The 15,555-nt window shown below is 31.9% G+C and overlaps 2 protein-coding genes across 3 annotated transcripts in view; one reads left to right on the top strand and one right to left on the bottom strand.

The window, feature by feature from the left end:
- The window catches only part of LOC142332354 (uncharacterized), a 195,975-nt gene that overhangs the window by 87,528 nt on the left and 92,892 nt on the right, over window positions 1-15,555 (top strand). The gene's annotated exons all lie outside the window — the stretch shown is intronic.
- The window catches only part of LOC142332422 (uncharacterized), a 53,544-nt gene that overhangs the window by 13,937 nt on the left and 24,052 nt on the right, over window positions 1-15,555 (bottom strand). The window contains exons 2-4 of the mRNA XM_075378866.1: window positions 9,619-9,793; window positions 3,591-3,766; window positions 369-718 (exon numbers count right to left, since the gene is read on the bottom strand). Coding sequence (XP_075234981.1) covers window positions 369-718; window positions 3,591-3,766; window positions 9,619-9,793 — 701 coding nt within the window. The remainder of the gene's footprint in view (window positions 1-368; window positions 719-3,590; window positions 3,767-9,618; window positions 9,794-15,555) is intronic.

Below are 15,555 nucleotides of genomic sequence, written 5' to 3' on the forward strand. Positions count from 1 at the left end.
AAAGTGGTGTTTTATTTATATTTATTAACGAATGAAAACAAAAATATGTTGTCTTGTTAAAAATTATTCAATATCATATCTTTTTAAATACTTTTCTTTACTTGAAAGCTTTTACCTTTTTAAAATAATTTTATCTTTTTAAAATAATAACGTTGTATAATTACTTTGCTATCAAATTCATTAAAATCTGGTTTAGTGCATATATATATATATATATATATATATATATAAATAACTTTAGTCATTTTATTTCAAAAATTTTAATGATTAATCTTAATTCATGTTTCTCTTTGGAGTAGGAGGGTAGTTCAAAAAAGAGAGATTGAGAGAGAAAATGGAAATGCTAGCCTTCATTATTTTTCACTTACCTAATTGATAACACATAGCAGTATCTGGATGGAATTGTTGTAATCCAGAATGGCAACCACACTTTCCATTCGGCAAGAATAACATCCCAGTTTCTTGACACGGACCAGCCGTATAATGTTCATGACATGTTCCACCCGATTCCCAATAATATTTAGCCAGTCTTGAATTACGTTGGCATTTACAGTCTGCTAAATTATTACTCATCGGTGATAATAATTGACCTTCAGGACATGGCCCTCTTGTATATGGTGTATAACAACGTCCATCATTTGGCCAGAATACTTCTTCGTTATTAGCACATTTCTCAATTTGTAAGCAAACTCCCCATCTTTGTCTTTGACTACCTTTACTGTAAATTAAAATAATTATAAATAAATATTTTATTTGGATCGAGCATAATTATACATTAAAACATAAGATATTTAAATTTATTATTACAGTGATAAAAAATAAATTACTAGAAGTAATTCCATAGAAGGATTCCTAGAAATTGTGGTAAAACTGCGATCAAAGCAGCATTCCAATAAAAAATTATGAATAAAAAAATTATTAATTCAATTTTGTGAAAGTAATAAACTCTGCATAGAATGAAGTTCTATGCAAAGGCTAAGTGTTTAAGTTTGTACAATTTAAATGAAAGTTAGATTATTTTATTGGTGTTATTTAAAAACTAATCAACAGAGAAATATATTTATCTGTAAAAAAAATTTCCTTTTAAATTACTTTCATGAAAGATATTTGACATTGTTTGGTGACTTATTAAACATAGGTTCTTTCTCGTATGCCAGAGTATAATGCTGTAATATAATGCTGTTTAATATAAAATTGATTTTTTTGTCTCATTTGATTTAAGTGAATTTGTAACTTTTTATACAAATAAATTACTTTTTTATAATTCATTCTGGATTCCTTTTTTTATAAGCATGGACTGCTTGTTATTTTAAGGATAGTTTTGTCATTTTTGTTAGTAACATGTGACTCATTCCAGGTCATTACACCTAATATTGTTGGGACTTCACATGTACACATTTGTATGTGGTATCATAAATATTAATTTAACAATTATCCCAAGCTTAGAAATTGGTTAATATTCTAGGTGTGAAATGAAATTTAATAAACAAATTGTTACAATTGTAATATCCTTTCTTTTTTAAAACTTCTTGCGTAGAGTTGCTTTTAGTGAATAGAATGTAGAGTGGTAGTACAGAATTTATTTAATTTCATTAAATTTTGTACTTTTCCAGCAGCTTTAGTACTGGGTGATTCAAAAAAGACTTCACAACTGTAAAAGGTGTAAAAATTTATGGAGATAAGTAACAGATTCGGTTGAGGTCTCATTTCACTGCAAAACACATAAAGTTTGGATTGCGTTGTTCATTAGTGTTGGATTCAGCCACCAGCACTGTTACCAGTGATGATAAAAATGGATGCATTTACTGGGGCAGAATGTGTTCTGTGTGTTTTGGTTTCACGATTTGCAGTCATCAACTAGAGTTCAATGTAATTTTTATAGAGTACACTAGGGAGCCTCCTAGTAGGTATACAATTTACTCTAGGCACCAAACCTTCATTGAGGCAGGTTGTTCTGTTAAACATATAAAATTCAGGATGCCCAAGCTTCCCTGAAGCTGCTGTGGAACATCTCTGAGAAAGCTTTGCATATAGTTTGAAGAAATCAACTCGACGTACCATGTGAGACTGGCATTCCACAAACGACTGTTTGGCATGTATTACATAAACAATTCACTTGAAGCCATATAAACTAACTGTGGTTTAAACATTACAGATGGCAAAAAAATTGCTTTGCTGCAGTTTTGTATGGAAGTGATGGATAGAATTGCAGACGATATATTTTTAGACAATGTAATTTTTAGTAATGATTCGACGTTTCACATCAGTGGGAAGGTGAACACCCATGAAGCGAAAACCCTCGTGAAACTTTGCAGCACATTTGTGATATTCCTAATGTCAGTATTTTTGTTCCCTAAGCAAAGACAGTATGGCCCATTCTTCTTCCAGGAGGCAACCGCCTCCTGAAGAAGAAGAATGGGCAATTTATTATATTTGTACTATTCATTTACGGTTGTAATTAGTATCATTTATCGGGACATAGTTCAAAATTTTTGAATTCCTCAGTTTGACGATAATAACCAAGATGGATGCCATTAATATCACGTGGTCGGGCATCACCTCACTACTGCCTAGAAGGCCAAGATTTTCTTGATGCTTGATTCTCAGGTTTGTGGATTGGTCGTAAAGTACATTCACACTGCCACCTCCCTCTCCAGATTTGATCCCGCTAAATTTTTTCTGTAGGGTTTCATTAAAGATTGAGTTTATGTATTACCTTTTCCTGATAATCTTGTTGAGCTAGAACTTCGAATTAACTTCAGACTTGCTGGCTACAGTCTGGAATGAATTGACTTAAGATGGGATGTATGTTGTATTAAAAATGGATACCATATAGAACCAAAGTGAATGTTGGATGATAAACTTGAAGTGTTTTTCTGTGAAATGAGACTTGCGTTTTTCTGTAATTTGTAAGTTATTTCAATAAATTTTTATTTGCTTTTAAAGTTGTGAGGTCCTTTTGAATCACCTGGTGTAGTATATATTATATAATAATGAGAACGTATGATAATTGTGTCAAATGTTTCCTTTCCATTTTTGTAATTTATTGGACTTGAGAATCATGAAATAGAATCATGAAAAATAGAGTAAATTCTCATTTGTGTTTGTGCGCGCGCGCGTGTGTGTAAGGGTGCACATATATATATATATATATATATATATATAGAGAGAGAGAGAGAGAAAAGCAGTTTTTAGGTCAATTACCCTCTCTCTATAATCTCCCTTTTATCTTATAATTTGTCCCCTTTTCCTTAGATATGTATCATGAGAATTGAATCAGTTGTTGTATCCTGATTTCATCTGCTAGTAGCTGGGGATGAGATAGTTATTTGTTTGTAGAAGCTTGTTGTACTGGCAACCTTATTCATTGCATCATTTGATAGCTTTTATTTCATGCCTGGGATTTGCTTAAAAACCAAACTAGTAACTGAAGTGTGAGTGAAACTGGACTGCTGTCTCCTTCTAAAATGTAATCATAACCAAATTTCTATATATTATGACACATTTTATTACTGTATTTTTATCTGTAAAAAAATATTACATTGAAGTTATTTTTATCTGTACTATTCATATATATGTTAATTACTTACGTTGGGTTACTTTCTGGTACTGGTGCAAAATATTCGTTATCTCCACATGGTCCTTTTTGGTATAATGAATGGCAAAGGGCATCTCTTGGGCTTTGTGCCGTGCTAGGGGGACATCTGCACTCAGCTATTCTGTCTAATCCGGGTGTAAGTTCCATGCTATCTGGACATGGATATCCCTATTTAAAAATAATAAAAAAAATTTTATTAAAATTGTTTATTGCGCATAGTTTTTTATTTCAAGAAATCGTGATTATTATTTCATAACTGTTTTTTATTATATTAAACAATATATTTGATTTTAATTGTTGATTAACTAAAAAATTAACACATTGTTTGCTAATATGTTCTGAAAATACTAATACTGTAATAGTTGTGGGTGAATTGTTGTAAGGCGTACGTAATTTTAATAGTTTTTACATTTGGTTAAATAATTTTTTTTTTGTTTTTAGGAGTAATTAATTAATTTTTTTATAAATGTTGAAATTTTTTATTTACTAAATACCAGTAAACTGTTTGTACTTATTATTAACAAACAGTTAAGTAAATGACAGCTTATTCTGTATCCTGATAGCTTATTGTGACATTTTGAAGGAGCCCCAACATATAATGTTATACAGAGTGATTCAAAGAAACAGGAAATTAAAAAAATTAAATAACGTTAATGAAACATTTTTTTTAGAAAATGAATTTTATTTCATGTAATTGTACAAATGTTGCTATTTTAGGATACATACATTTTAGTTCATTTTTTAAAGATGACATCTTGCAGGTGACCTCCTCTTCTACGTAAACACTCACGAAATCTCTTCGTTAAATTGTTCATGGTTTGACGTAAAATCTCAACTGGAATTTCCGCAATCGCTTCTCGGATCTTTGCCTTCAGTTCTTCCGTTGTAGCAGGTCTACTGTGGAAGACTTTGCTTTTAAGGTAACCCCACAAAAAGTAATCGCAAGCTGAGAGATCAGGCGATCTGGGAGGCCATCTAATGTCACCATTTCGTGAAATGACACGTTGTCCAAACAATCGGCGTACAGCTGCCATCGATATTCATGCAGTATGTGACGTTGCTCCGTCTTGTTGAAATCAGGCTGTGTTAAGAATCGGTGGAAATCTCTTTTGTTGTTCCACAACAAAGGTTTCAAGCACGGCTACGTAACGAGCCGACGTCACTGTAATCGCAAGACTGTTGTCATCCTCAAAAAAATAAGGGCTTATAACACCGTAAGATGACATAGCACACCACACGGTCACTTTCTGGCTGTGCAACGGATACTGGTGTAGCTGCATAGGATTTTCTTGTGCCCAGTATCCGAAATTTTGCTTGTTAACAAATCCATTGGGATGGAAATACGCTTCGTCTGACATCCACAGTTCGTGAACAAACTCTTCGTTATCATTTATCTTCTGAAGTATTACATTACAGAATTGTGCTCGCACAACTGCATCGTTCGGTTTCAGTTCCTGGACGATCTGCAACTTGTACGGATGGAATTGCAAGTCCTTGCAATTCTTTTATAACTTTTAAAGTTCTTTTATAACTGCAGTAATAAAACAAAACTAACATTCTTCGAACGCTTGAACTATGCAATTTTAAAGATGCTAAGAGACGACGGGTTGATGTGGACTTCGTGTGACAGCATGTTGTAAAGCTTGAACATTCTGTGGTGTACGGACGGTTCGCTCACGGCCTGGAGGTTTCTTTTTCATTGCCGAACCAGTTTCTTGTAAATTAGATATCCATGTTTTAATTGCACGTGCCGATGGAACATGGTCGTGCCGTCCCAGATTAAAATGACGGCGAAATTCTCTATGCGCTCCCTCCACACTGTCATTGTTTTTTTAAAACTCTTTGATAGCAAATGCACGTTCAAAGGATCTATGACAACTAAATGGCAGGTTAGGTTAGAGAGGCTGGCGCCACTTATCAAGTGGTAGCCCACGGCTACCAACACAACTTTCAAAATTTCCCGTTTCTTTGAATCACCCTGTATTTTCATAAATATACACATACGTATAATAAATTTGTAAACATATTTTTTTAAAAATGTGAACTGTTTTTAATGATGTTTTTCAACTATTAGGATGTACAATATAGCTTAATTTTGTAATATCCAACAAGATTTAAAAACTGTAAAAGTATTGCATTATTCCTAGCTATTAAAAAAAAAAAAAAATGTAAAGAATTGTAGCCAAAAAGAAAAACCATTTTGTAAGTTTTTTTCAGAGGTGGAGGAGTAAATTAGAAAAAAAATTCTAAAAATATTTATATATAGGTTAAGCTTAACAAATTTGTTTAAGTAAAGTTTTCTCTAAATCTTACTCCCCATTCAATAGAGATTAAAATAAGAAAAAAAACAGATGGAGAAAAAAAAAATATATTTCAATCATAAGAGGAGGGGGGGTTGATTTTTTGAAAATTTATTTATATATATATATATATACGAATTTGCTTTAATAAAGTTTTCTTTAAAATGCCTTTGAAGGAAATTGAAATTGGTTTTTGTGTGATATCCCCTCAAAATATTTTGAAAACAATTAATATGATCAATGTCCCATACATAGAAATATTTGAGCCATATTTAAAGAAAATTGGTTTGGTCAGTCAAGAGATATAAGGCCAAGAGCAGTGTGACACATATGTACTCACCAAATATACATAAATATGTTTTTTTTTTTGTCTGGATGAACTAGTTGGACTCCAAATTATCAAGATCTGCCTATAAAACAGTTACCCCATTTTTGATAAGATCACCATACTTTTCCCCTTTAATAAAGTTATTCAGCGCTATTACATTTTAAAGTGGCCAATGTTTTAAAGAAAATAGAAAGGTTTTTTTTTTATTATTATTATTCCTTGTATTTCATACAAGGATATAATTTCCTTGGGATAGTCATTTTGGTCATCCCTGAATCCATTTTGACCAGTTTCAAGCATGACGCCTGTACATATGTACGTATGTGTAACTCAAAAAACAATTGGCTGTAGAATGTTGAAATTTTGGATTTAGGACTGTTGTAACATCTAGTTGTGCACCCCTCCTTTTGATTGCAATCGACTGGACCAAAAAGTGTCCAAAAAAGCCTGAAATCCAAAAATATTTGGATTTTGGACTTTTTCTTAATACCTTTTTTTTATTACTGCAGTAATAAGCCCCTGTTGAGAGCTTTTCAGCTATATATCATAAGTGCTACTTATTTTCATTAGTTTCAGAGTTATAGCCAAATAAAAATTTAACGAAATATTTAGATTTTACAAGGGGAAGGCACACATTGGTTTGAATCAGACTTCATTTCCTTTCTTTTTTTTTTAAAATATATTGATTTATTATTAATTGTTAACCTCTGATTGTAAAAAAATAAATAATAATTCAATGAAATAAAATTTATTTATTTATTTATTAATAAAATAAAATTTTATGTACTTTTAGAAATGTCTGTATATAATTTTATATGCGTACAAGAAACTCGTGTGGTGTCCATATCGGATTTTTTTTGTAAGGTTTTTTTTTGGATAAAAAATCTTAATATTGTTATTAATTGCACATGTTAATGTAGAAAAGTGGTTAGGAAATAATATAAAATAATCTTTAATTTTTTAACAAATGTGGTTATTAAGGAATTTTTCATGTGTTTTAATTAATTTCTTGGGAGGAGGAACCAGAAAAATCTGCATGATAAGAAAGATTTATGTCTGAGAATGTATTTAATACTGTAGTTTAACATGTCTAGATGAATATAGGAAATTGTTAAAATGAGGATTTTGAGAAGAATTAGTTATTTTTTATAATAGAAAAATTAGTTAATAAATGCTGAGGTAGATTAGTGAATAGTTAGTTATGTTTAATGAAAGAAAAATGGAAAGGAACTTGATAAGTCATAATTGGAAGATGTTTATTTAAAAAGTTCAAAAAAATGTTCTACTTCTGGTGCAGAAAGCATCTGTTCTCTAGTTGCTCTAGAGTGCTCTCGTGGCCAGGCAACTCTGCAATCTTAAACCCAGTTGAAAATCTTCTTTGGGCAATAGTCAAAAACGACTCTCAAAAATGAATTGTACAATCAAAATTGGCTCACTAAAGCAATAATATTGATATGGTTTCATGACAAAGAAATCAAAAAGACACTTGTTGAATCGTTGTCAAATCGTACCCCTGAAGTGATTAAGAATAAAGGAGGATATATTAATTAGTTAGATATTCACAAATTGTACAGGTATTATGAGTATATTTTTTATTAAATAAAATTTTTGTTTGAATTAATCGGCATGATACTGTAAAAAATAATCTACTAGGTGATCCAATTTGTTTTAAAATGTGACGGACATTTTTATTTTTATAAACCGTCAAATTCATGTGGACATAGTTCCTGTGCCCGTAGTAAAAAGAAGTAGAAGGAAACTGAATAAAAAAAAAAAGGTTATTTTCTCTACTTTGTTCAGTTTGAATACAAAGAGTTTCTGTTTTGAATCTGTATAAAATTTTAAGATTGGAATTTACGGATTGCTCATCTGTTTCTATTATTAAATTTGATTATATGATTAGCATCTCATCAATAAATTTTCAAAATGATCACTATTGATATCCAGCGCTGCTGGATATAGTAGAGCAGGCTGGTGGACCCTTGCATGTACTCCATTATTCCAATCTAGCCAGAGGGCTCCACTCCCTGGACTTTCACATTGTTCGTTAGACAGACATTTGATGAGGAAAACTCCAAAACTTATTTCAGTTGCCATGGTAACAGAAATATAATAATGGATTAATTTTTTTTCTTTAATAAATACAATTATCATTAATTAATCCTATTTTGGGAGCTAGAGACTCAATCTATGGCTTAAAATTTTTCCTGGGGTAACAACAAATGTATCCTGTGAATTTGAAAGGATCCAGTGGACAGTCCTTGAGCGATGCTGATACAAACAAACAGACTTTCATAATATTTTTTTTCTTCAGTCATTTGACTGGTTTGATGCAGCTCTCCAAGATTCCCTATCTAGTGCTAGTCGTTTCATTTTGGTATACCTCCTACATCCCTAACAATTTGTTTTACATATTCCAAATGTTGCCTGCTTACACAATTTTTTCCTTCTACCTGTCCCTCCAATATTAAAGTGACTATTCCAGGATGCTTTAATATGTGGCCTATAAGCCTGTGTCTCTTCTTTTAGCTATATTTTTCCAAATGCTTCTTTCTTCGTCTATTTGCCGCAACACCTCTTCATTTGTCACTTTATCCACCCATCTGATATTTAACATTCTCCTATAGCACCGCATTTCAAAAGCTTCTAATCTTTTCTTCTCAGATACTCTGATCGTCCAAGTTTCACTTGCATATAAAACGACACTTCAAACATATACTTTCAAAAATCTTTCCCTAACATTTAAATTAATATTTGATGTAAACAAATTATATTTCTGACTGAAGGCTCGTTTCGCCTGTGCTATTCAGCATTTTATATCGCTCCTGCTTCATCCATCTTTAGTAATTCTACTTTCCAAATAACAAAATTCTTCTACCTCCATAATCTTTTCTCCTTCTATTTTCACATTCAGTGGTCCATTTTTGTTATTTCTACTACATTTCATTAATTTTGTTTTGTCCTTGTTTATTTTCATGCGATAGTTCTTGCGTAGGACTTCATCTATGCCGTTCATTGTTTCTTCTAAATCCTTTTTACTCTCGGCTAGAATTACTATATCATCAGCAAATCGTAGCATCTTTATCTTTTCACCTTGTACTGTTACTCCGAATCTAAATTGTTCTTTAACATCATTAACTGCTAGTTCTATGTAAAGATTAAAAAGTAATGGGGATAGGGAATATCCTTGTCGGACTCACTTTCTTATGTTCTTCAATTATTACTGTTGCTGTTAGGTTCCTGTAAATGTTAGCAATCGTTCTTCTACCTCTGTATTTGAACCTTAATTTTTTTAAAATGACTTTCAAATATATATATTTCAAATGACTTTCACACATATTATATATATATATAACAAAAAAAAAAAACATAAAATATATTGATATACTTACTTTTTGAAATATTTTGTAACATTTTTGATCTGGGGGCCAGTAAAGTAATTGCCATCCTCCGGGTTGTGATGCACACGGATTTTGGTTTGGGTCTGCCCATGGTGGTGGAACTACTGTACCTTGCAATGCTATTTGTATAATTAACATCAGTATTATTGTTCCAATCCATAGTGACCTGTAAAAAAATTAAGTATGTTAATACATTTATTTGTTATATTAAAACAGCAAATAGAATTAACTCAAGAATCAAATATTCCTTAAGGTGTGTTTTGAATTTTAAAATATCATCTACTAAAAATTCTTCTGGTTTTAGTTACAAGTTTGTATTTTCATATATTGCTAGCAAGAAACTTAATACAACAGTAAATATAAATAGTTGTCTTTGTTGTGTATTTGCTGTTTGCTTGGTGGACCAGTTGAACACTTACCTGAACAAAACTAACTGTTTAGTTGTGAGCAAATTTTTTATGTCTTGATGCAGAGAATAAAAATTATTCAACATTTAGTATATTTTTTTGCGTAGATTTTTCTGTTTATACGCTTTTGGTGGTGGAGAAAGTTATCTCAATCGTACACATATGTGTACGATTGAGATAACTGTAACATAGGAAATGAAAGTGGTCTTTTGACTATGTAAGAGAGTCGAGCGACTTCTGATCCTATTTATTAACCTGTTTTGTTATAATTTTTCTGTTTTGCTTATATGCTTTTGATTGAAGCGTATGTGAATTATTTTACAGTGAATTAATGGGAGATTCAGTTTATTTTAGGTCAAGAGGAAGCATTGTAAAAGTTTCAATGTCTCTTGACAAAAAATCAGTGATTTCAGAGATGTGTTTTATTGTCTACAGAGTATTAATTTTTTAGTAAATATATTTGTGAATCATGTATTTGAAGACTGTTTAATTCTCGCCTATATTACTATTGGATATTATAAAAAGACTAGGCAGCATTGAAGAAGTAAACCCACTGGGTTGGTCTAGTGGTTAATGCGTCTTCCCAAATTAGCTGATTTGTAAGTCGAGAGTTACAGCGTTTAAGTCCTAGTAAAGCCAATTATTTTTATACGGATTTGAATACTAGATCGTGGATACCGGTGTTCTTTGGTGGTTGGGTTTCAATTAACCACACATCTCAGGTATGGTCGAACTGAGAATGTACAAGACTACATTTCATTTACACTCATACATATCATCCTCATTCATCCTCTGAAGAATTATCTAAACGGTAGTTACCGGAGACTAAAAAGGAAAAAGAAAGAAAAAGAAAGCATTGAAGAAGTAGGATGCCAAGCTATTCTTTAAATGGTTAATAAGATTCCACTCAAAAGCATATGTAGTTTAGTTGGTAAATTGATTAACAAAGGTCTATATTAAAAAATAAATGTACCTCTTTGGTGCTATATCCATAAAGATTGTTGGCAACCGGAAATGACACACCACCAATTTCTTAAAATTGCTTAACCATTATGAAAAACAACATCATCTACCAGACATACTAAGGAAAGTGCGCAGTAAAATGATTTTCCATCGCCTTTTTTATCGAACTATGTGTATTGTTTTTGACAGAGTCAAAATACAGGTGACATTCAGTTTTATAAGTGACACCATTGCTGTACATCTCAAAGAGTGCTTCTTTAATGAACATCATTATTTTCAGTGACTTATGTCAGTTTTATTTTAGAAGCTTTACGTGGATTACAGTCATAAAAAATATCAAGCCAAAGTATAAAATAATAAATTATTATTGTACCAGTATATGTTGTGATGCAATGCATTTTGTATTATACTGCTTCAATTTTTGCTGCGCTCCAGAAACTTCAGGCAAGCATCCAATTTTATTTGTTGATTATTTAGTAATTACCGTATAATAATGTTGAATGTATACGCTTGGATGTACGTATTTGAAATTTTTTTTTTGTCTTCTGTCATTTAACTGGTTTGATGCAGCTCTCCAAGATTCCTTATCTAGTGCTAGTCGTTTCATTTTGGTATATCCTACATCCTACATCCCTAACAATTTGTTTTACATATTGTATTTGGAATAGTGATATGTATTCTCTATGTTAGATTAAGTAAAATCTCATTGATATCAAATACGTTTTGCATTTAATTTGTTTGACGTTCAGGAGTGGGTATGCATCAGGATTTAAGAATTATGTAAATGAAGGTTGTAAGCAACTTAATTAATTAAACACTAGACATCTCTTAAAATGGCATAACCATTATCGGGAACAACAACGTCCCATGCCAGGTGTACTAAGGAAAGTGTACGGTAAAATAAATTCCCATTGTTTTTTTATTGACCCAAATGTATTTGCTCTGTAAAAGACCTATCCCTACTTTAACCCTGTAATTTTTTGTTACACAACCATTTAAGAGAAAAAAAAGTATTGTTTTTAATTGATTTTTTCTAAATATGAAAATTTCCATCAGTACTGGGATTTTGTATGTATGTTATTAATATTTAGCCTGCTGCTTGGAATAATTACATCGTTATGGTATACGTTCACGCATTGATTTGTTTGACGTTCTGGAGTGGGTATGCAGTACTCTTTTTACTTGTATAAACTTTTTTTACGTCCTACATGATTACAGTTTGTTAAAAGATTAAAAGAATAGTTTTTTTTTAATTAGTCGGATATTTTTTAACGTGAAAACTTGATTCCAGTATCTGGATTTGAATAATAATCTTTACATCACTAAACCAGATTTTAAATGATTTTTCACAGAATTTAGTCTACGCTTTATTAAGGATAAATTTAGTGTAAACTTATATTTAAGGAAGCGATAAATGTTTTTGTTTGTATAATTTTTTTTTTACAGGGAATAGATTTTTTCTTTTTGTAATAAATGACGTGTTATGTGACGGATGAATGTACTTCTTTGATAGGAAGGTTTTATAATAATTGATTACTTCCTTTTGTATTTTATTTCCTATTGTAACGATTTATATTGTATTTTAAAATACAATTTACAACGTATTTCTTTCTGTATAACAACCGTCCATCCACCTACTTATCGTTAGATTTAACTATCGACTGACAACGGTGAAAGTTAAAAAGTTCATTCAAGAAATAAAATACAGTTTAACAGTTGTTCAATATACATTTGCTCGTGCTATTGAGAAAATTACAATTCATTACAATGTATCTTATGACAAACAATTTAACTGCGATTTCATGTTAAGTATCTATTACACAGTGTATAAAATGTTCAGCGTTGTGTAAAACAAAAAGTTTTGCCATGCTTAGTTAAACACGTTACCTTTTTTGTGTGTGTATGAGATTGCGCGCGCGCGTAGTATCTTTTTATTATCATCTCTTTAGTCGTATTTAGAAAGTTTAAACTATTTTTTCGAATTCAGTTTTCTGTTATTATATATATATTTGTAATTTTATAAATATTAATATTCACTTATGATTTGTAAGATAAATCTATAAAAAATAAAATTATAAATGCCTTTACTAATGATTTTATATCTTTACTGATCAGTTTGAATCTTAATAGTTTGCTTTATAATTACGATAAAAAAATAAGGGAGGGTCTTATTTTATTTTTCAGTTTTTTTTTTGCTCGTATTTATTTACGGAATTTCATCAAACATTTTAATTAACTAAAAAAAAAAGACACCCGCCTTATGACTATTCCGGTCGCCAAACCACCCTTCCCCGTTCTTAGCCCCGATGGGCTTTACCGGAGGTGTTTTTGACACCGGCTAAACTTTGATAACGCAGTCGTTATAAGTTTGAATTCTTGTCAGGATGCCACCGACGCAAATACCTCGACAAACATTTTCCCTCAAATTTTTACCAAGAAATTGCCTCGTACGCATGAGTTTGTAACAAATTTGATCAAAACCGCTTTTTCCAGTCAAAAGTTATTTGGCCTCAAACACTCAAATTTGCGTACATACGTATCTACGTACATATGTGGTTCAAACATTACCCTTTACCTTTTTTTTCTTCTTTGGGGTCCCTGGGTTATAAAACTTCGAGGAATGCAAAAAACTCGTACCCCATTTTTGACTGATACTTTTCTTAGCTCTATGATGCCAGGAAAGTAAAAGTTGAGTAAGTACTCTTCTGTTCTAGATTCAGAGTTTAATATTTTTACGTTTTACTTAGATTTTTATTAATGTTTTTAATATTACATAGTCATTTATGAACGGTTTATTTTTTACTCCCGAGTATTTCTTATAATATTACAATTCTTCTACTCGCTTGGTAACAACATGGAAACAATAAATTATGCAAATTACATGTACGTGATACCGGTGTGAATTACATTTAACTTTTATCATAATAATTATTTCGTTATATAATTGGATCAAGTTAATGCAGGATTAGCTTAATATTAAAAATATAATTTAAATTAAGATAAACATTTAAATAAGATTTACCCAACGGTAAAAAAAAAAAAAAAATTAATGTAATTATTTGTAAAATAGAACACTGGAATAATTTATTTATAGTGAGAATAAACCGGATATAACGGTGTTGCATGTCCAATGCGCAATAATAGCAACATTATGTAGTTTATACTTCCGGCCAGGAAACTACGAATGCAAAAAAAACCATTACAGTTTTTATAAACCAGTTACATAATATGAAATTTGTTGGAATAAATTCGTTTATTCTTAAAATTAAAAAAAAATATGTTCATACATAAACTGTAATATTCGGCATAAGCGAATTATAAGGTAAGTTAAAACGGAAATAAAAAGATAGAGAAAGGAATAAGGAAAACGATTATTAGAAACTATATTTTGGCGCATTTGCCAATTAGTTTGATGTGTAATAATTCTCTTCATAATGACAAAAAAAAACTTAGTTTTAACTTCCCGTTTGATTTTATGTAAACCCTGGGAATTTTATCTGATCCTTTTGGACTTTATTATGCCTATCTGAAATGCGTAAAAATATTCAATAAAAGATATTAGCTAAGTATTACATAAATTATCTTTTTTCTAACACAATTAAGACGGTTTTTAAACAGTTATTTTAAGTTTATCATCCATTTTTCAAGAATCAGTATGATTATATACAAAATATATCTCACTACTATATAAAGAGACGTATTTTTCGTTTGTTCCCTATAACCGCAAATATTATAGAACCAACCAAATTTTTTTATTATGGCCGTTAGAATGTTTTCCTCGGTTGAAGCCTCATCAATCTCATAACGGTATAAGTCATATATATATATATCCGGTCGATGCCTTCCATCACTGTGTTCAGGAATAACGACATCATCCGGCTGCGCTCCTCCAGCACCATCTTCCCCGTCACTGTGGCACTCCGCCACCATTCTCGCGGTGGTGTCGACTGTATCTTCTCCATCGGATACAAGTCGAATTTTAGGAAGTGCGATCCACTTATCGTCTCCGAAGATCAAGAGTAGGACTGTCCGGCCTTCTGCATATAGATATTCGACGATACGGATCCAGTTCGTCTTTTCGAGCCGGCAGCAGCGAACAACGTGTCGATGTCTAACTGTTTCTCCGTACTGCTTCCGTATGCGACACCTACAGGCGGATCGTTGGAAGCTGCACGTATGGAGGACGTGTAGGTGCTCCCACTCTGGGTCGTCGGTGGCATGCCGACAGACGAGCACGAAGGAGTCGTCCCTGGGCCTGTACTTCCTGATGCGGGACAGCTGGTCTCGAATTCCCGAAAGGATTCGTTCACAAGCAGCATCTCTTTGTACGGGTACGATCTCTGACACGAGAAATGGGTACTCCGCGGGCAAGTCGCTCAATAACATTGTGCCAGGGGGCACAGGTCTGAGCGACTGACAGGCAATGATGATCTGATGTATGATCTTGCCTATCTCGTATGGGATTGCCTTCATCCTGGCAACGAACACGTTGCGGATTGTTGGCAACTGGCTTACCAATATGCTGGGAAGCAGGGAAATGATTGTAAGTAGCGTCAGT

The sequence above is a fragment of the Lycorma delicatula genome, chromosome 11, assembly GCF_047948215.1.
Source record: "Lycorma delicatula isolate Av1 chromosome 11, ASM4794821v1, whole genome shotgun sequence".
In the NCBI taxonomy this organism is placed as follows: Eukaryota; Metazoa; Arthropoda; class Insecta; order Hemiptera; family Fulgoridae; genus Lycorma; species Lycorma delicatula.